The 21,426-nt window shown below is 43.9% G+C and overlaps 1 protein-coding gene across 1 annotated transcript; it reads left to right on the plus strand.

Annotated features, from left to right (window-relative positions):
• Positions 1-19,072: 19,072 nt before the first annotated feature.
• LOC133896740 (transcription factor WRKY19-like) lies at positions 19,073-20,995 on the plus strand. The gene is made up of 3 exons (XM_062337343.1): positions 19,073-19,574; positions 19,684-19,812; positions 20,132-20,995. The coding sequence occupies exons 1-3, from the start codon at positions 19,273-19,275 to the stop codon at positions 20,730-20,732; spliced, it is 1,032 nt and encodes a 343-aa protein (XP_062193327.1). The 5' UTR covers positions 19,073-19,272; the 3' UTR covers positions 20,733-20,995.
• The last annotated feature ends 431 nt before the right edge of the window (positions 20,996-21,426 follow it).

The following is a 21,426-nucleotide window of genomic DNA, read 5'->3' on the forward strand; positions in this document are numbered from 1 at the left end:
TTAACCTTTTTATCATCTCAATAATTTGTGCCGAGGTAACTTTTTTTTTTCCTAAAGAAGATTTCTCGCAATGGTAATGGTATTCTACGCTCCTGTCACTGTCAACCTTTTTGCTGTTAAACCAATCTATCTGCGGCGCTTCGAACTTTTCAACAGTGAAGAATAAATTAATTTAACGTGGCTACGCGACAATCGCGTCGCATATACACGAGGATTTCCAGGAAATTTTCATGCGTTGGCAGGCAGGAGATCGAGGAAACAAAGGAATGCACTGCACCTGTTCCTTTCAGATCTCTTCTTCCTCCCCCTGCTTCTAGATTTCCTGAGACGGGCAATGGCGTCACACCCTTGGGACCTTGCAAACCTCATGCTCACGCAAGCAAGCCACACATGGCCTATTTTTTTCATCCATTTTAGATAATTATTTATTAAAAACCCAAGGGGTTTATCTATATCATGCCTTGAAAAATAAACGGTAATTGGATATGGACATACTCCACACACAAATAGTGTCGCTGGTCATCAACACACTAATTGACAAACTCGTAGAATTAAAGATCATCGGACAATTACATGACCTCTGCCGACAAAGACATGCATTGGTCCCATGCCCGTCAAAGAAGTCGACTAATTTATTGGATTTGGTCCAACATGTTTGACCAAATTACGCAGGTACAAGTAACAAGTTACTTGTGTAGGACATTGACAGGGTACGGGGGATTGTTTAGGATTGATAGCTCGCAACGCACAGAATGGCTTTCGGCTTGGTATATAGGACAATAACAGGAGGTCGAGATTGATAAACTACCATTTGGGAAACATCTCACGTTAAGGAGTTCCAAACAATGTTAACATGTGAGAGGCGTTGTACTGCGGCTAAGTTTATTATGTGCCATTTCAGTTAGGGATGCAAGTTTCACTTTTCCTGTGGACTCAAAACCCATTCGAACTAAAAATGCACTTCTACTTAATATCTAGTTTAATTTTTTAAATCAACACAAGGTGTTTGAGTCAACATATCCATCGAACACAAGGAGGAGGAAACTCCATTTAACACGAGAAGGGAGAGGCCCAAGCTCCTGCTTCTGCGCCTCCTAGCTGCACAGCGTGCAAGACACGTGAGATCTGGTCCGGAGCGTCACCGCCCCTCAAGTTTCCTTCCCATGATGAAACCCTCAAGGAGTCAGGGCCGGTTTGGAACAAAGTTTTTTTAGAGGAATTTTGGAGTTTTCTATTCCTATGGAAAGGAACCGTTTAAGGGTGTTTGGAATGATGGAACTTAGACTTCTGTTACAGAGGAAAGGGAATGGCGTGTGTGCGTTTCACAGGAAGTAAAACATCCACCAGAAGCTGAAGGAAAAGCATCTTTCTCGCTCTCTCCACCAGACCACTGCTCTTTGGACTCTCCATTCTCTCTTCTCCCTCCTGCCATGGCTTTCCGAATTTTTTTCCACACTTTCTCTATTTGAACAGTGGGTTTCCGTGCTCCAAAATTCATAAAAAAATTTCTGTATGTCCTATAATTTATAATAAATTCATTTTAAAAGGATTACCATAATACCGTGCGTAGGTTACAAAATAAAAAACTCCAAAATGGCTACTTTTAGAAATTCTAGTGATTTTTAAAGCCTAAAAAATATTGCCAAATTTTTTGAAAATTCACTAATATTCTTCTCATATGGTGTAATAATTTTTTAAATTATTTCAATCCATAGGTTACTTTGTGAAAAATGAGTTCCTTTGCAATGCTCCATTTATATGCATTTTTATCATTTCATGTGATATGCTCTTTTTAATTAAATTTGAATTGAAACAAATTCAAACATTTTTTTGAATTAAAATTTTTTGGAAATAATTTTAGGAATTAATCATGTTTGAATTCAAATTGAGTTAAGAGCATATCACATGAAATGATAAAAATGCATATAAATGGAGTATTGCAGCGGAACTCATTTTTTACCAAGTAACCTCGGGTTGAAAATAATTTTATAAATTATTACACCACATGACAGGAACATTATTGAATTTTTCTAAATTTTTGGAAAAACAATTTTAGGCTTTAAAAATTACTAGAAATTCTAAAAGTAGCCATCTTTGGAGTTTTTTTATTTTGAAACATGTACAAGGTATTATGGTAAATCCTTTTAAAATGGATTCATCATGAATTATAGGACCTACTGAAAAGGTTTCATGAATTTTGGAGCACAGCAACCCATTATTTAAATAGAGAAAGTGTGAACCAGGAAATTTCGGAAAACAGGCGAGTTACTGTTTATCGAGGAGTAGTTGCCAAATGGTTTGTCTAAATGTCCTGTTACTGTAGTAAAAATATTAAAAATGTCCGGTTACCTTTTCGCTATACGGTTTGGAGAAAATATGTTTTCGCCTTACCGTAGGGCGAAAAACCTATTTCCGCTAAACCTTTTGACGACAGGTAATATTTTTAGAATTTTTTTATTTTCTGTATTATTTTTTAATTTCCATTAAAAAACTAATATCTAAAAAAACTCCCAGTAGGTTGGGCTGTTCGGCCTTGTGCCCTGAGCCGCCCAAGTGGCTGCCTGGCCATTTACTCTTTTATCCTTTTCTGATTTTAATTTTGAATCGTTTGGAATTCGAAGTTTTAGTGTAAAATCTGATTAGTCTAACACTTGTTACGCAGTTTCAGCCTTTTGTCTGTCGGATAATTTCTCGAAGCTATGAGCAACACACCTAGCCACATATATGAAGGGTAGTGTTGATCTCGGCGTTTCATCTGAACACGCAAGAATTTTCAATCCTCACGTGCTTGTCAAGAGACAATACGTACAAGATATCATTTTTGTACTAGTTGTCTCTAGAATTATTTACAGATAAATGTAGCATTGTCTTACAGCCATTCAGCCAGGCTTGGATGTAGCCAACGAAAGCCGCCACGTACGTTGGTGATGTGCCCCACGTGGGGCGCATACCGCGTCGGCCTCGGCCACGGCCGGCGTCGCTTGGTGGCCTCCCACCCGGCTGGAAAATTCCGCGCGCCATGCATCCATGCATCCGTAGCGTAGAGTAGAGTGGCCTCCATTCCATCCAATGATCCAACAGGACCCAAACGTGGGGCCACCCGGTTGTCCAATACTCCATCCATTTCAAAATACAAGACGTATTAAGATTTTAAAAAGTCAAACTTCATAAATTTTGATCAACAATTAGTAAAATTATGCTTATATTTAGTGTATAAAAGATATATCAATAGATTGGTACTTCACATATTATTTAATAAGATGTTGACTTTATAGCAATTAAAATATATTATAAGAGAAATCAATAGTTAAATTATACTATGATAGACTTTCTCAAATCCTAATACGTGAGATACGCAGGCAGCCACAACGCACAAGTGGTAGTCTGGTGGATATATAGCTGTGGGCCAATCAAAATACCAAAGTATTGTATGCTAATTGACAATGAATAATGGATAGTTACTATATTTGAGTACGCTATGATTTTTTTATAGTTTTTGAGATATATTTTTATCTTCAAAAATTGAATTCCTAGATGAAAAGAAATCACCTAAATACCCAAGGTGTTCTATAACTAAGAAGGTTTATCTCAAAGAATAGAAAGAAAAAGTCTAGAGAACATACTGACACCCCATATATATGGTGCCAAGGGACCCTACGGAGGAAAACCCCGTATGAATCGAACCAAAGTAACACACACCAACAGAAATCGAGTAAGAAAGTCGTTGACTAGGTTTAGATCTATTTAGGCTAGCCACACACTCCCTTGTAACAAGCTCAGATCAATACAAGATAAATATGACGTAGTGTTATTATCCTTTTAGAGGCATGAACCTGTATAAAACCCCATTGTATTCTCCTGCAGTCCGTCTACTCAAAGTATCCCTTATTTCTTCAACAAATTCGTTAGATCAGCGGTTCACAAATCATCAACAGCTGGCACCGTCCGTAGGGACAATAAAAAAAAAGGTGTTGAAGAATCTACACGCACGATATTGTCGACATCACCCAAAGCTTCACCAGGAACCAGTTTTTCAGATGAAGGGTTCTACGACAATTTGACCCCTCTCCCTGGCAAACCGGTGATCGATCGGGTGAATTTCGACGTCGAACTTTTCGAAGACGATTCAAGTGACAAGGTAAGTTAATTTATGGATCAATGTGCTAAAGATTACGACATCGAGTTTGAACCACTTTGCTGCCAAGATAACTGTGAATGTCCAATTCACAACAAGTTGGGATCAATCATCACAGCTTTTGACAACATGGATTATCTAGATACTAACCCGGAGCAATCTGATGAAGCATCTATGATGCATCTGGACACCTACTTTAGTGGTGATTACCCTTGAGAAGTTTTTGCTATCGGAGATAGGGGTGATGATCTGGGTCATCATGACGATGACCCTACAAACAGACGTGGTCCTCTAGCAACGAGGGTAGCCAATGGTCAGCCCCAAGCGGGCACACCATCCCTAGTCCTTAACGGAGCCCTGGTCTTACCGTCTCCTGAATATCAGCAAGGGGCTAGTCACTTTAAATCCGTAACTGCTAAGAGGATCCTCCTTCTACAAGAGACCCTCATACGCCCTCCGACCACAGATCTGGCTACCCCATCTGGTAAGGATTGGATGAACTCAACGATCGACTTAACAAAGGAGCTCATCATTCAGGCCGAGAACTCTCATCAGTCCCTAGTCGGAAACAATGCTAATCGGGGCAGACCAGGCAAGCCCCCATCAAGAGGCGCATTTGACTCGGAGAAACGTAACCCCAGGAACAAAACTTCCTAGAATGACAATCGGGTAAACAACCACCGTCGGACCTCACCAGTCAAAGGTCATCTGGTCAATGACTTGTGTGAGGTCATCAACGACCAACGAAGGTGCACGTGGTCTTTTGAAGAGGCTTCATCTACCCCACATTGATCTAATCGGGGAACGTACCGACATCGATCGAATCAGTACTGATCTCCAATCTCTGCGGGGAAGACTCTCAAAGATGCTAGAACCAAGAAAGGAACCATCAACGGATGTGTCAAATATCTAACTATAGGGTACATACGTATAACGAGTACTTCATACATGGACATGATACTTAACAACTCTGGATATTATAGACCAGAATCTACAGGACCCGGTATACTCGGAGATCACGAATGCCCATACTAGGAAGGTCTTGATCGGGTTAACCGACTCGAGTACGACTAGTATCTAGATTGGATATGACAGCCTTGCCTTGATTGACAAAACGGAGGATTCCTCATCGATTATGGTAGAATTCAAGAAAGTGTTAGGGCCTATATAAGGCGGGGACCTAGACCGTTGGAAGGATAACGACAACTTCGATGACCTAGAGCAGTTCAACACAACTCAACTCGATGCAAGCACCAAGACCATAGTAAATACTTAGCTACTTTAACACTAGTTCAGTTTAGATCCGATCTACTCCTTGTAATAGGTCTAGCTACTTTACTGGTACTCGAGAAATACATCAACCTCCATACAGGACGTAGGGTATTACTCCAACTAGGGGTCCGAAACTATCTACATCGTGTGTCTTGTTTTGTGCTCAATCCCTGATCTCGAAGGTACCCTAATCTAATTCCAGACACATTATCAGAACAAATCTTTGATAGGATGCCTAGCATTCTCTCCAGATATACGGAATGTAAGTTGGCTGATAGGGTTCCACCTGAGATGATCGAGAAATACAATGAAAGTACAAATCACGTTGTGTTTCTCCAGATCTATACCACGGTCATCCAAGTGGCTGGTGGGGATAAGAAGGTAATGGCTAATTACCTCCCTACTGCCCTTGAAAGGGCAACCAGGACATGGTTGACTAATTTACCACCGAGGATAATCTACTCGTGGGAGCAGCTTTGCGATGTATTTCTAGACAAGTTCCAGGGTACATACATTCACCCTAGCACGAAAAATGATATCTATTGTTGCGAGCAGATGGGGAGTGAAACCTTGCGTGAGTTCGTACACCATTTCAGCAATATCTAGAACTACATCCCGAAGATCAGCGACTACGATGTCATACAAGCATTCACCTAGGGGGTCATGAGCTAGAGATGTGTTGAAGATATCACCATCTAAGAGCCTGAGACGGTTAAGGAGCTCATGAGGATCATCGATGAGTCCATTAAAGCTGAAGACACGCTTCTCTTCATTAAGGAAGGGACATAGGGCATCAAGTGCCCTCAACTCGGGATCAAGGGCGCCAAGCGCAAGAAGAATGCCAAGGGAGGTAAAGGCAAGAAAAATAATTATGAGGAAGTTTTTGCAGATTTTCTTGACACCAGTCCTGACAAGCGTCTCATTTCCCCCTAGAGCAAGAACTCTACGCCATGCTTCGGTGAACGCGATGGTTAGTTGTAACATCCTAAGTTTTTAACATCTTAATTAATTGCAAATTTCACTACAAATTAAATTTTTTTGTGATTAATTAAATCAACTAAAATCAAGGAAAAATACATACTCAAATATATTAACTTGACTAGGTATTCCAAAATGCACTAGAGTTATTTTCAAAATGATCCCAGCATTAAATTGGTTCATATGCATTGTTTTATGATTTTTATGGTTCTTTGCATGGAGATTTGAAATTGAATGTCTCTCAATTTCAAATCTATTCTTTGATTCTTTTCAGATCAAATTCAATTAATTCAAATCATCTTCCAAATCTTAGAGCTTTACTTCTAATTCATAATTCAAATATTCCCATTTGAATTGATCCTAATCCAAAGTTAAATCCAAATTCAAATCTCTCATTTGAATTTAAACCCAAACCTTCTTTTCTTTTCCCTTTCTCATTTTCACTCGGGCCTAATCCCTTTCTCTCCTCGAGCCGCTTCTCCTTTTTCCCTCTCAACGCGGCCCAACAAGCTAGCCGAACCAGTTCAGCTCCCTTCACCCGTGCCTCGGCCACAACCGCGCTGCCAGCCCAACTTCCTCGCACGCTGGACCAGGTTCCTTGCGCGTCAGCCAGCCCATGCGTGAGTCCCAACCGTCCATGTGTTGCCCATCCCGTGCTCATCCACCAGCACCTTCTCCCTCTCCTCTAGCGCGACGTCGCGCCACCGTGATGGCCGGCGCAATGAATGCACCGACGACTACCTCGCCACCCACGACATCTCTCCGTACTCTTGTTCTCTCTCCTCTCTCTCTCTGCCCTCATAGCATGCCGCCCGAGTTCCTGTCATCGTGCGACTTTCACACCTACACACACGTGTGACCGGTGCAGTCCGGCCATGCTGCTGAAATAAAGGTGAGCACCGCCTTGCCACCTCATCACCGCTCAGCTCACCAACGATCACGTGACGCAAGCATCTCACTGCGCCCTCTCCCTCTATAAATAGAGAGATTCGGTCTCTCTTTGTGTTTCCCCACTTCGCCACCACCACCGCACTGCCACCGTCGCCATTGTCACCATTGTATCTCTGCCATCACCAATTCTTCCCCGCGAGCTGCTGAGAAGCACCACAAGCTCGCTGTTGTCCTAGTGCTGCTCTCCATCGATCGGAAGCCCGATGGGAGCCCACCCGCACCGGAAGCCGAGCCATTCCACCGTCACCCCACTTTCGCTCGTCGACCGCCATCCAGCTTCTCGACGTTTTCAAGCTTAGTGAGCATCCCGATCCCCTCGTGCACCCTCCTAGCTAGAAGGTCATCATTAGCATGATCTCTCTTCATGTGGCCACATGCAGCCATGTGTTTGGTCCTCCCCCGTTGTGCCATGGTCATCGCTGGCGTGCATATGCCATTTTGTGTGGTCTGGCCTTCGTGCCCAGTAGCCTAGGAAGCTCTAGGCCCCTTTTTCGTGCAAGTCGACCACACACAGTTGAGGAGTGGTGCTGTCTAGTTTCTTCATGAGCGTGTTGTCTTCCCCGACCGCCGTCTGGCACTGCCCTGAGCATCGCTTGCCGTCGACAAGCTTTGAGACGAATTCCCCGTAGTGTGTGGATGCCTGTCACGTCTTCGTTGTCATGAGTCCTCACCGGGAGTGCAATTCCAACGAGCTCTCTGGCGTGGCTCCGCTACGATTGTTTACCGCCTGCTGATCCCCTTCGCCGCTCTACTGGCCAGCAGCCCATGCACACGCCCGTTCTTGTGGCTAGGTCTACTCTCATGCCTATCCAGCTCGACCGAGTGGACTGTAGCTTGCCCCACACACCGCCGGCCTGCCAGCCTAGGCACCAGAGGCCTCACCCCAATGGGCTAGGGCAACTTTGCAGCCCGTGAGCTGACCAGCCCTACCCAGGCAGGCCAGTGCTATACAGCCTAGTACTATGTAGCCTGGCTCGGCCCATCCAAGCCCAGACTATGCCCAATCCAAGCCCCTTCCAGTCCAATTTGAGTACTATTCATATGGGCCTCACCGGGTTATTGTTCAATTAGGTCCCACCTATGAATAGTATAATTTTATATTTTCTTGATTTAATTTTAGATTAGATATTCCAGGAGTCATAACTTTCCCATTTTTTGCTCCGATTTTGGTGATTATTTCACTGAAATTCATTTAAAGTTGAGATCTACCTATCTATCACAGTGTGATATCTATTAGGGATCATTTGGCTTTTCGTTTGATGTTATTTGATTCTTCTCTAGTATAGCTCGTTAATGATTATAGTCGTGATTGCAGATCCGCCAGAATTCTATGAGTGCTGCGTGGAAAGCGTCAGGAGCAAGGAAGATACTGACTACAACCAAAATGTTGAAGAAAACCTCAGAGAAGGCAAATCCTATTTCCTTGAGCATATTGAACCTATGTTTTCAAATAATCTACATGATCCACTAAAACTAGACTTATTATCACATGAGCTATGTATTGCATTTTCTTTAAACTGCTTATAGTAGTTAATCCTATCAACACTTGTCATGCCTTAAATGTCATCATTCAAAATACATATCACCCTAGGATTTACTTGCTATTATCTATATTAACAACGGATGACGCCTTGATATCTAGCCTGCTTAGGAGTAAATACGTCTCCTTGGAGACGTCATTTTTGGAAAAATGTCTCTTCGGAGATATCGCTTCATCATTATCAATGTTAACTCATATACAATGAATCCTTGATGGTTGTGAATTCTATGATGGTTGTGAAATCCTTGATATCGTGTGGGATATGGTGGGAAATGTGTAAAAATAGGTGAAAACTATTTTAGCAGGGGCAAGTGGAGTAGTACTCTGGACGAGGATGCTTTGGGGGCTTGAGTTACCTCTGTGGTATTTATTGCTAGAAGATACCTGCCTTGGCTGCTTAAGGACCGAGTCATTTCGCCACCATGCTTAAGCAACTCTCATGCAACAACACGTCCTAAATGGGCAGGACTTGACTTTTCTTCACCGGACTGGGTTGGGCATCATACTAGGAGGCTAGGGAGAAGCAAGAGGCCAAGTGTCCATCTGCCCCTCTTTCTGAATATTTTGAGAGACGGCATAGCCAATCTGGTATTCAGTCCAAGGACTTTGGGACTTGGGGTGTCTCGAAGAAAAGTCCGATAGGAAAGATGATTGAAGTGTCTCGATATGATTCGCTCATTCGCTTGCAACGGTTGGAGGCTAAGCATATCATGTGGGTACAGTGTACAACCTCTACAGAGTGTAAAATTATTCGAATAGTAGTGTCCAAGGTCATGGACATACAAATGCAGAACCTTTTTTTTACTAGACTTCGGGTGCGTGTGTCTTGATGAGTGAGAGTGTGGACTAGATGTCCGTGTGATGATGTTACTAGCTCAATCCACTAGAAGATATGTGATATTAGAGGTACACCAGAGGTGATGATAGGGATTGCGGAGTGAGGTGTAGCCCCTCCTAGGACCGAAAACCCACAGATATAGTTTGTTACATGGTTTTGAACTATTTAAACTGTTTTAAAATCAATCATAAATGATACAATTGAATACCTGCATAAACTGCTTTACGCTTAAAATTTAATCGTAAAGTCTTATCCTTGAATTACTCCTTCATGCATCTATCAACACCTTAAAGTAGTATAGGGCTTGCTAAGTACCTTTCATACTCACTCTTACTATCATTCAGATGAAGAAGCCAATGCTGACTTCGCTAGAGGTGAAGGCGAGAATAAAGAGTAGTCTTAGAGGTCGTGTTCGCACCCTAGCTGCTTGTGGCTTTCTTTTCTTTCCGCTGAGTTTTGCTAGCCGGTCGGCCAGGTTTGTAATATTCGATTTCTTTTGTAACCTTCTGTACTCTGAATCTTAATACTTATGTATGAAATTTGACTGTGATACTAAAATTATTATACTGTGTGTATCAGCTACTGGATCCAGGGACTGATACGAGAGGCACAGGAGATTCTGGGTTAGGGTCTTACAAGAGTGGTATCGGAGCCATGCTTGGCTGTAGGATGTGACCTTAGGATAAGCTGGTTCGTGTCTACTTACTTTTCTAAAAAACTATGTCGTGAAAACTCTTTTGTGCTTACCTTTTGCATTTTCGCTTTTCAAACCTCTTTTATGCTGGTTCTAAGTTGTCCCCTTTTCCCAACAGATGGAGGACGAGGACTGAAACACAATACGTTGTCTGCGAGTGAAGGGCTTTCACAAGTTGATGTGGTACCAGGTCCTTCTGCAGATCTTCGACTGCCCAAGGCACCCCAGCTGGCGACCGTGGCATGTCAGCACCACTGGAGTACGATACACTAACACGTACCAGTTAGTGGCCTACGAAGCCCTTCAGCACCTATGCGGGAGACGTGTCAGAGAGATGGCACACACTCCCATAAGGCACTTTTCAGCTACCGCTAGCTAGTGAGCTGCTTGGCATGCACACCTAACTACCATGGAGGATGCAGGACAGGATGAAGAGGAGTACGACGCCATCGTGATCGTCACAGCACAATACCTCCATGCCTTGTAGCACATGCACAATGAGACCTATCAGCTGTTCCAAACTAGTCGCTAGTGGGCAGAGGAGTTAGAGACATAGGAGAGAGCTCTTCGTGTGATGTTGGATCAGATTAGAGTCTAGGCCGTAGCCACTGAAGACACCGTGGTAAGGAACCGCGAAGGATGGTAGAGGATGGTAAAGGTGCATCACATGGATATTAACAAACAGAATGCTATGAATGGCTCCTGAGTACCTTCACGCTTCCCGCGAGTCGGACCCAGCACATTGTCCTTTTAGGTGTACCTCTCCTACCAGCAAATATAGCACCAGCTATAGCAGACGGCAGGATTGGCCCCTCACCAGTTCCAGCAGCTAGTGGAGGATTAGTGCCTGCCAAGCCAATTGAGGATGGAGATATGGTGATACCCACTGACGACTTTTAGGAGGAGGAGGACCCTAGCGAGTGTGAGCTTGTTAGTGACCACGACGATGATGACCACGACATCGACAGGATCTCCAATCCCGCTTCTACCCTGATACTAGCAGGAACTCTCTCACCTATTGAGTCAACGGCTGACAACGCCGCTGACAGGTCCGCAGATGACGCTTGAGGACGACGCGTCATGGCGAGTTAGTAGTAGGAGTTGGTTCTTTAGTAGCTTTTGTTGTAGATAACCCTGTAGTGTGATGCTCTATGAGCATGCTTTTATCTTTTGTAGACCGAGAACTTTTATACTAACAACCTAGAGAGATGATCCTAGGTTTGTTTAATACATGTTGCTTGTGCTTATGTGTCGTGTTGCTTCTTGTTGACTCTTAATTGCATGATTGGCTAGGATTATCCTTGATTCTATCTTGCTAGCCCTCATCTTATAGCTGTATCTTAGCGCTTGCTTCCTCTCTTATCCATAGAGAGCAGATGGAATCATCCAGGTAGTCATCTCATCTCTGGCAACAATGCAGCTCATACCTATCAATGTAGCCCCCGAGATGGGATATGAAGCAGGAAGTACAATAGGATCCCAAGGAAGGGTCTCTACGAGTCAAGGTAGAAGAAGAGGCAGGGTCACCGACTCTCAGCCTAGCCAGGAGGTCCACCAGAGCCACCACAACAGCCAAAGAACCCCACTGCCCCCACCACTGGAGAATGACCTAGTGGCGATGATGCCCAACCACACCCACCTACTAGAGGCCATAACACAAGGCTCACCAGGCTTGCTTCCATCTCCTTTAGAGGAGGTAGGGGTTGGAAGTTGGGGATGTCGAGGCTTAGGTACCGTCGGCGGTATTTCGGTTAGCCTGTGGGAAAGACAAATTCAAACCACGCATTCCATCAAGCATAAGAAATAATTATCAACATACATGAGTCGCTTCTTGGTTAGCAAAGGCTTCACTGGGACTAGGAGGGACGCTAATCTCTTATTCCCCGACGCTAGCGGGGCTAAGGGAGCGTTGCCTGACGAACTCACTGGAACTACTGCCTTCCCATGTTCCTGGACCGAAGGCTCAAGAATGCCCAAAAAATTAAGAACAGGCATGGCCGCAAAGGATCTGGGTACATGTTCAACTTAGCAGGGTTAGGGCCGCTGCGAAGTCAACATAGGGATGGTGGAAGTAAAGGGAGCAAGAATAGTTGGCATCGGTGGCCTAACGCCACCCGCAGCCAAATCTACTCCTACGAAGTCATCACCCTCTAACACCATACTGTTGGATGTGATTTGCAGCACGCCGCCACCACTCTCGCTTGGACCCCTGCTCTTTGTGATAAGCACATCATCCGGGTCTATAGCTATGGCCCCCGCGTTGTTAGCCTCTAGATCAGGCCCTCCGTGTCCGGAAAGCTGTCAAAGCCTGCGATAGCCGTCACTACAGGTACGACTACCCAAAAAGAAAAAAACAAGAATCAAGAAGATCTAAGGCACTTACTGACATTCTTACGACTAGAAGAGGGGTTGGCCTGAAAAAGAACCTTGACCCTTTTGTCTGCAGCCTTCGGTGAAAACACTGAGAGAAGAAGCAACAGACAGTGAGAATCGATCTTCCAGATCCCTTAAATATGGCTACTTAGGATCAAAAAGTATCTATCTCACCTTCTCAGGTCGAATCCAATCTGGCTAGAAATTACCAGATGTCGGTAATCCTCTACTTTAGAGGACTAAGGCGGCGCTTGATGAAGTCTCTAGCAATGTCATATGTCATCAGATTCCTCTCCTTCAGGTGCAGGATCTCTTCGATAAGGTTCCAGCAAAGGACGGTCATCATCGTATCTTCTAACCAGGCGGGCCTTGATAGCAGCGACAAGCCCTAATAGAAGTACCAAAATAGGTCGAGTGATGGGAGGAAGCCAAGAACGGCCTTGCACAGATATACGAAAATGCTCAACATAATGATGGAGTTGGGATTGAGGTGGATGAGTTTCAGGCCATAGAAGGCAAGCACCTTGAGGAAGAACCTAGAAGGAGGGAAGCCGAAGTCACAGCGGAGGAAGTTAAGGAAGACCACTGAGCTGTGGGTGTCAGGGCTTGGGATCGTCTGCCCTGCCACCAAAGTGCAGGGGATCAGGACCCGGGGAGGAATCACCTCCTCACTCTCGACCTTCTCCATAGCCTCCTCTATGATCTTGGATTCTTGCCGCTCTAGGATCACACTCGCCATCTCATCGTGGGACGAGCTCTCTTTCTCGATCTTCTTCTTGCCCATGGCGGCAGAGAAGTTGGGGGAAGACGGTTTGGGGGAAAGGGTGCAAGGAGAACGATGAGTGTGACAGAAAGCAATCGATAACGGAAGAATGAATATTGAGGCGGTCTCTCCCTTTGCCTTTATGCAGAGCGGAGGCTCCTGGAAATGACGTTTTGACTGACAACGTGACATGACTCGAGGTGAAGATCTCCCTCTTCATCGTCACGTCGCATTTACTGCTCGTCGCATGCAGGGTAGTTGACACCGTACCCCTAGGAGTTTGGCGCCTCACGCTACCACCATAATTATGATATTCTAGCAGGAAAAGATTCTCACCACTACCCAAAATTTCTGCTATGACGTTTCAACTTTCAAAATTAACTAGAGATAAACTTTTTCCTCCCAAAGGGCAAACCTAATAGAAAATATACTCAAATAGAACACCTTCTCGAGGACTTTCTTGGGGACTCGGAGGCGTTCGGAATCCCGAGTAGAAGATCAGAAAACCCGGTTAGAAGCTTCACCCTAATCGAGGATCCAAGTCCTACTTGATGGCATAGTTGGACAAAAAACTTATCTTTGCTGGCTATATACTTGATATGTCGAAGACTCATTTCATATACTGATGGGGCCTTGACGATGAATAATGGATAGTTACTGTATCCGGACACTCTAATGTTTCTCTTAATTCTCGGGGTATATCTTTATCTCCAGAAAGGAATTCCTATATGATAGGAAATTACGCGTAAGTATCCAGGGTGTCTCGTAACCATGAATGTTTATCTCCAAGAATAAGAAGGAGATGTCCAGAGGACATACGACACCCCCATATATATACGGAGCCAAGGGATCCTGCGGAGGACAAACCCATACAAATCGAACCAGAGTAACATAAGCTAATAGAAGCTGAGTAAGGAAGTCACCGACTAGATTTTGATCCATCTAAACTTCCTACACACCCTATTGTAACAGACTCAAATCAATAATATGATGTAGGGTTATTATCCTCTTGGATGTCTAAACCTATATAAAATCCTTTATATATTCTCCTACAATATGTCTATTCAAATTATCCCCTGTTTATTCAATAAATTTGTTAGATAGCGGTTCACAAATTGTTAACATTGGACAAAGATGAGCAAGGAAGATTATGATTAGTAGTTCCATGATCAAGAAGAGCAAATGAGCATAATATACAATACACAACTGCAAGGTCAAACAACTATCCATAGCAAGCGCCAGCAGGGTGTAGGGACCGGTGATGGCCGAGGTGCTTCACGTTTATTTAAAAATTATTTGGTTTAAGTTGACTGGATAAATTTAGATTATTTTTAACTAAAGGTGCTATAGTTAGCTAACTGTGGCAGGACGCTGGGCGCTATGGTGGCGGCAGAGATTGGGAGTTGACGAAGGACGCGGAGAGAACCGTGTTTTTTTCGTCGGGTGGCCTCACGGGCGACCGCGTGCAGGCAGACATACACATGGCCTCACGAGGAATCTTTCAATTGTTTGCTGCACATGTGGTTTATGTCGATCTTATCCTATTATCTACCTCATCTCACCTCTTGTGTACTTCCCTCTTGATCTTCTGCTTCTCGTACATGGGGATGTGGAATGGAAATGCTATGTTTCCTCCCAGATATACAATACAGCAATTGGTAGCAACTTAATTAAGAATCTGGGTATATAAACATAGCCAATAGTTTTTGTTAAATAATTTAATGTACCACTTAAATTTAGATATTTTCCAGATTTTTTTTATGTTTTTAGTTCGATATAGAATCATACTTCAGACTCTGCTACGACATGACTCGAAGTAATTTTTTTAGTATGATACATGTGCATATGTTTGGAATGTATAGTTACACTCGCTTCGAGACTAGAACTTGGATCACAGGAAACCTGAAGAAAAGGACATCCAACTGCTAGGCAAGTATATATGGTTTCATTTCTACGGAAACTCCAAAGTTCAGTGCAGTCTAAACGTCATCTAATTAAGTATGAACCTAAACTTATGATGTCTTAGTTTCCATCATGCGCACCACAGGTAGGCGCGAAAAAGGGAGAGAACCAAAGCATGGCCACAAAAGATACTGAACTATGCTCCCTGAGTCACTGTCACAGCTGTACTGATGCAGCATCGATGTTTCTCTTTCTCTCTCCGACGACGTAAGGCGTCCTCCATCCGCTGAACTGAAGTCACCTTTCTCTCCCCCGCGTAAAGCGGCTTGAAGATTCCTGCCATGCACCCACTCAACTTCTACGATGCTTCAAGCAAAGGAGCTCTGACTTCACCACTAATTTCATATTTTTGTCCCTCAAGAAACGGCTTCGATCTCTAGCTGCGCAAGGGATAAGTTTTTCTATTAAGCACGGTGCTAATGCTGCAAGGATATAATAGCGCTTTAGGGGATGTGATGCATGCCACAAAAGCGTGAGGTTTTAGTGCTGTTTAATTATGAATTTTGACAAATCAAAGAACCTCAGATTCTACACTAGCATATATGATCGTAGCAACTGATACGACCTGAGAATGCTTGAACTAATTGTGATATATACTCATGGACCGGCAAAACTACGTAGTAAATCATACATGTCCGTATTCGGAAAAAAAATTCATACATATGCGATATATGTTGCTCTATGTAGTTGCTATAAAATGGTAAACAACGGCAGCTATTTTATAAGAACCATTAATTTGCAGAGACGAACTTGCAGTGAGCTAATATTAGCATTTGCGAGACTTATTTGAGAGACAAGCTGCACCTGATTTGAATAACGGCTGATCGGAGAAATATAATGCTTGATCAAGCATCGTGGTTCTTGTTCAAGCATGCAAAGGGGCGCATGTTTGGTAGAGCCCCTATCTAAATTTTTTGTCGAAAGTGATCCTGTAGTTAAAAGTGATTATCTAAGATAAACTTTATAGAGAAAGTGATTCCGTGGGAAAGTGAATTAGAGAAAGCTGATTTGTTTCAGCTCATAGCATCTAGTTCATTTTAAGGAATTACTCTAGGAGCTAAAAACTATAAACTACTGTTTAACAGAGCTCTCACAGATTTCACTCTGGGAGTTGGTCTGAGAGATTTGCCAAATAGGCCCTCAACTGGTCAGCATCGTGGGCAACTGGCCTTTAAAAGCTTCTCAACGAGTATGATTTGGTTCTAATAGCATTTTTTGGGGGCTCACCTCCTAAATTTTAGGTGCTTGAAAATGAGAGGGGTCTCTCTGACACCGGAATCAGGGGAGGGTTTTTTTTGGGTGGATGGTTTGGGGGTTTTGGGGTGGATGGTTCCATTGTTACTTCACTATGCTCCTAAACATCATACCATCAGTTATACTGATGATTCTGACCGGTATATATAGTGCAAGAGTTGAGACCAGCACCGATCAACCCATGATTCTATGAAGAATCATCACGAAACACATATATTTAATGATTTCATCGTCTACCTTTTGTTTAAAAGGAACTGTATATGATACTGTCCTTTGCGGGCTGAACATCTGAATCTGATGCCTGAACTGAAAGTGTAAATCAAAGAGACAAAAAAAATGATAAGGGCTCATTTGGAACGCAGGATTAGAAAAACACAGGAATAGGAAAAACAAAGGAATAGGATAAGGTGGCGGGTGGAAAATAGAAGATTAGAAAACATAAGAGTTTTTTTAGGAATAACCGTTTGGATAGTCCGTAGGAAAAACACAAGAATTGTAGCCATGACAAGCATGTTTTAGTTTATTTGCTTAATCACCATCTGCACATATCTTTTCTATTGCTCACCAACAATTAGGCCCCACTGACAAGAATTACCATTAGCTAATAGCAACAGCATTGAGTTCCTTGTTCTTCGTGCATAGGAATTTTAGCAAGAGTTTTGAGTGGATGCTAAAAATCCTATGGAATCAGTATGCAAAGGAGTGAATTCCTATGAATACTATTCATTCCTGAGCCAATCAATATGATAGGAAAATTTTCTTTGTAAACAGTGTTTCTCAAAAAATCCTGTAATCCAAAGGACCCCTAAAACTGCGGCTAGCTCATGATTCTACTGATTTTTTATACCTGCGGCCAGTGTACTTTCAGTGTGGGACAGAGTGAAAAGAGTAGCTTAAGGTTTTGCTGTGAAAACACAAGAATGAAACAAACCTAAAAGAGTGGTGCAGCTAGCGAGTACTGACCAAAGCACATCACCAAACACACGGGAAAGCGATGTGTTTGGAACTATATAGCTTATAACCAAGTTTTCTTTATTCCCAGTATGAACCAGACAAGGTAATAACGCCACAGCCTCAAAGGTTTCAACAGAGTATGTATATCAAAGTTTTCTTAGACCATCTCCAACAGTTATTCAAATTTTCATCCTCAAAATACTATTACAGCATCTCCTATCACTATTACAGCATCTCTTATTTTTCTACTGTAGCAGCACTGGATAGAAAATCCGGTGGAGATGAATTTTCAGTGCTACAGTGCACCGCAAAACACTGTATCACGGGAAAAGTGAGATTTGAGGACTCTCTTGGAAATGCCCTCGAGGGCACAAACAACATAGCGACGTCACAGCAAAGTTTTCTTTATTCCCAGTATGAACTAGACAAGGTAATAACGCCACAGCCTCAAAGGCTTCAACAGAGTATGTATATCAAAGTTTCCTTAGAAATGCCCTCGAGGGCACAAACAACATAGCGACGTCACAGGATGTAACATATGTTATGTGTTCCTTTTACGCGTCCTTGTAGAATTATTTTTTTTAAGAATTCTACGATTTAAAGATTTGGAGACCAATTTACTACAACCTCTAGACCCGACTTAAAAAAATCAAGTTCATCTCTATTCTCTTTTACTTGTCGTTGAGGATATTGATACGGTTTCTAACAAACACATTTAATTATTACTTTTGACAACTATCTTTTGATAAAAATTAGATGATGTTAAAGTATTTTTTATGATAAATTTATTACTATTATTTTTATATGTCAAATTCTAATAGTTTTGTGTATATTAGTGATCAAAGTTTCTAAAATTTAACTGTACGTATTCTAGGATAATATCTATTTTAGAATGGAGATAGTATTTCTTTGATGCGCATGCCTAGAGCAAATTCTTAGGTATGTTCCGTCTAAACATCATGTAATTAGATTGAGCAACTTTCGTATATAACCGCAAACTATCTCCTTGTGTAACCTAAAAGGCATGCAGTGCGGAGCAAAAGTAACAATAAGATCGGCGAAATGTGCCGTATCTATGCAGTTCGAAACTTCTACAACTTTTCCGTTCCGCGCGAACATCTACAACCACATCCGGAAGACAATTTTGGTAGCATGGTGTGCAGTGCAGGCGCTCCCAAACGAAGCGTCCAAGAAGCTCTTATCAGGGACCCATCGTTTTCATGGCGCCGCGACTGATCGATGCCCAATCAAGCCCCTGTCAGTCTCTCTACTACGCTCACCGGTCGAAATCTTGTCCTATGTTCTTCCCCCTCACTGCCGAAACACGCTTCGTTCCCCTGGTTTTCATGCTTATAAAAGGACTCACTTCGCAGACTCTCCCCACCACCTCAGCCCCAGCTCCGCACTTGCCTCTCGCAGTTCGCACACCACACGAAAAATCTTTCTGCGAGCAATACATTCTTGCCTCCAGTTTTCCAATACCATTCCGATAGATTCTTGGCTTGCAAATTAACTCGAGAGGAAGTTCCTGTGAAGAGGAAGAACAAGGGAGAGAGAGATGGAGAGCGTGGACGGCAACGGAGGCAGCCGGCTCGTGGTCATGGAGCTGAGCCACATCAAGGATCTGGTGAGGCAGCTGGAGGTGCAGCTGGTCGGGTCGCCTGACCTCTGCAAGCACCTGGCCTCGCAGATCTCCTCCCTCACCGAGCGGTCCATCGGCATGATCACATCCTCCCACCTCTACGGCGGCCGGAAGCGGTCCGAGGCCGACGCCAGCCTTGTGTCGCCGCTCTCGGCGACGCCGACTCCGAGCCCCGTCAGCGACGTCACCGACGGGCCTTTCAAGAACACCAAGAAGAGGTGGACACCCTTGCAGAACGAACTGAACCATGTCATGGTCATGGATTTGTTGCAGCGTGGATGAGTTATTCAAGCTTTTCTTTCGCTAAATTTGTTGCGTTGTTTGCAGGAAGATAATGGAGAAACGGAAGCATCAGGTGAGGGTGAGCTCGGCGGGAGGCGGCGAGAGCCCCGTCGAGGACGGCCACAGCTGGAGGAAGTACGGGCAGAAGGAGATCCTTGGAGCCAAGCATCCAAGGTTGGGTTTTTTTTTTTCAGAGCCCATTCTGCACGTGTTCTTCTGGCAAATGGATCGAAATCATTTGCGTCTTTTGGGTTCAGTTGTTGAGGCTGTCCTTTGTGAAAGTTTTAGCCTTTGTTCTGTTCCCAAATGATTGGCCTCCACTTGTCAGATTGGATTTGGATTGGTGATGCTAGTTTTGTCGTAATCTTGCTCCGAAATTTCGTTTCGAAAAAAATAAATCTTGCTCCGAAATCAAAATCGTTTCTTCTCCCTGAAAAGATTCACAGTTACATCTTAGAAACTGGCCAGATCTGAAATCGTGCAAAAATTGCAGGGGCTACTACCGGTGCACGCACCGCCACTCTCAGGGATGCGCGGCGACGAAGCAGGTGCAGCGCAGCGACGAGGACCCGACGCTCTTCGACGTGATCTACCACGCCGAGCACACCTGCGTTCAGAGGGCGGCGGCGGCAGGTCAGGCTGCCGCGGCCACGCAGCCGCCGGAGCGCAACACGGACGAACAAAGTCTCCTGCAGAGCCCGAGCGCGAGCCTGACGGTGAAGACCGAAGGGTTGGCCGTGCCGACGGATCGCCAGGGATGGAGCTCCACAGCCACGCCGTTCTGCTTCCCCACGATGCCGGCGAGCGGTTGCCTGGCGCCGGAGCTCAGACCGTTCTCCAGGCTAGAGACGCCGGAGAACTGGGGCGTGTCCCCGACGACATTGGACTCGAAACACGCGGCCTGCTTCGAGCCGTTCGAGGCGGTCGTCGGAGACGCCGAGTGGCTGGCGCAGCCCGAGCTGCAAGAACTGGTGTCCGCGCTCGTCGAAGCTGCGACGAGGGCCCCGGAGCCCCCCGTGGACATGGACTTCGCCGACGAGTGCCTCAACCTCGATCCAAGCATCGAAAACCTCGATCAAAGCATTTTAAGCTAATTTGCCAATCCTTACGCAGCTGATGAACAATAAGGAATTAAATCATCTGATTATGTGACCGCCCCTCTGGCTCTGGCGTTTGTCCAGAAGCAGAGGAGGGAAGAGCACGAGTTCTTCCTGGGTGTCTGCAAGTGTAAACCTTATGACTGTGTTGAGCATAGTGAACGCCATCCTTTTTTTTTCTTCTTCTGAGAGTGTTGTGCTGCATTGTATTATTGATTTACTATGTCAAGAAAAATAAGCTCCAGTGCTGTTTTGAGCCATCATGCAATTTATATATCTTATGTTGAGAAACCAAGTTAAAAATATGTCTTAATTCATTTATGATGAGTAATTGATAAGATTGTGGATTTGTTTTGTTGATTTATGGGGTTATAAAAGTATACATATGTACTGCTATTATGATTATGACTAATCAAATTTGTAGAGAAAATCGAGTTGACGTGTCTGTCTCTAAGTCCAGAAAAAATATACACGCCGAATGGTCCAATGCTCTGAAAGTTGAACACATCGGATGGTTCGGCGTTTGGACGGAGTACACGTCGGAGCATTTTAAAATAGAGGCAAAACTTGAAGTACACGCCGAATGGTTCGGCGTTAGGATGAAGTGAACGCCGGAGTATTTCTTGCAGAGAGGTTGTAGAATCAGCTCTGGTGTACTTGAACTCGTCGGATCTTTTCTTGCAGAGAAGAT

This window comes from Phragmites australis, chromosome 17 (genome assembly GCF_958298935.1).
Source record: "Phragmites australis chromosome 17, lpPhrAust1.1, whole genome shotgun sequence".
Classification (NCBI taxonomy): Eukaryota; Viridiplantae; Streptophyta; class Magnoliopsida; order Poales; family Poaceae; genus Phragmites; species Phragmites australis.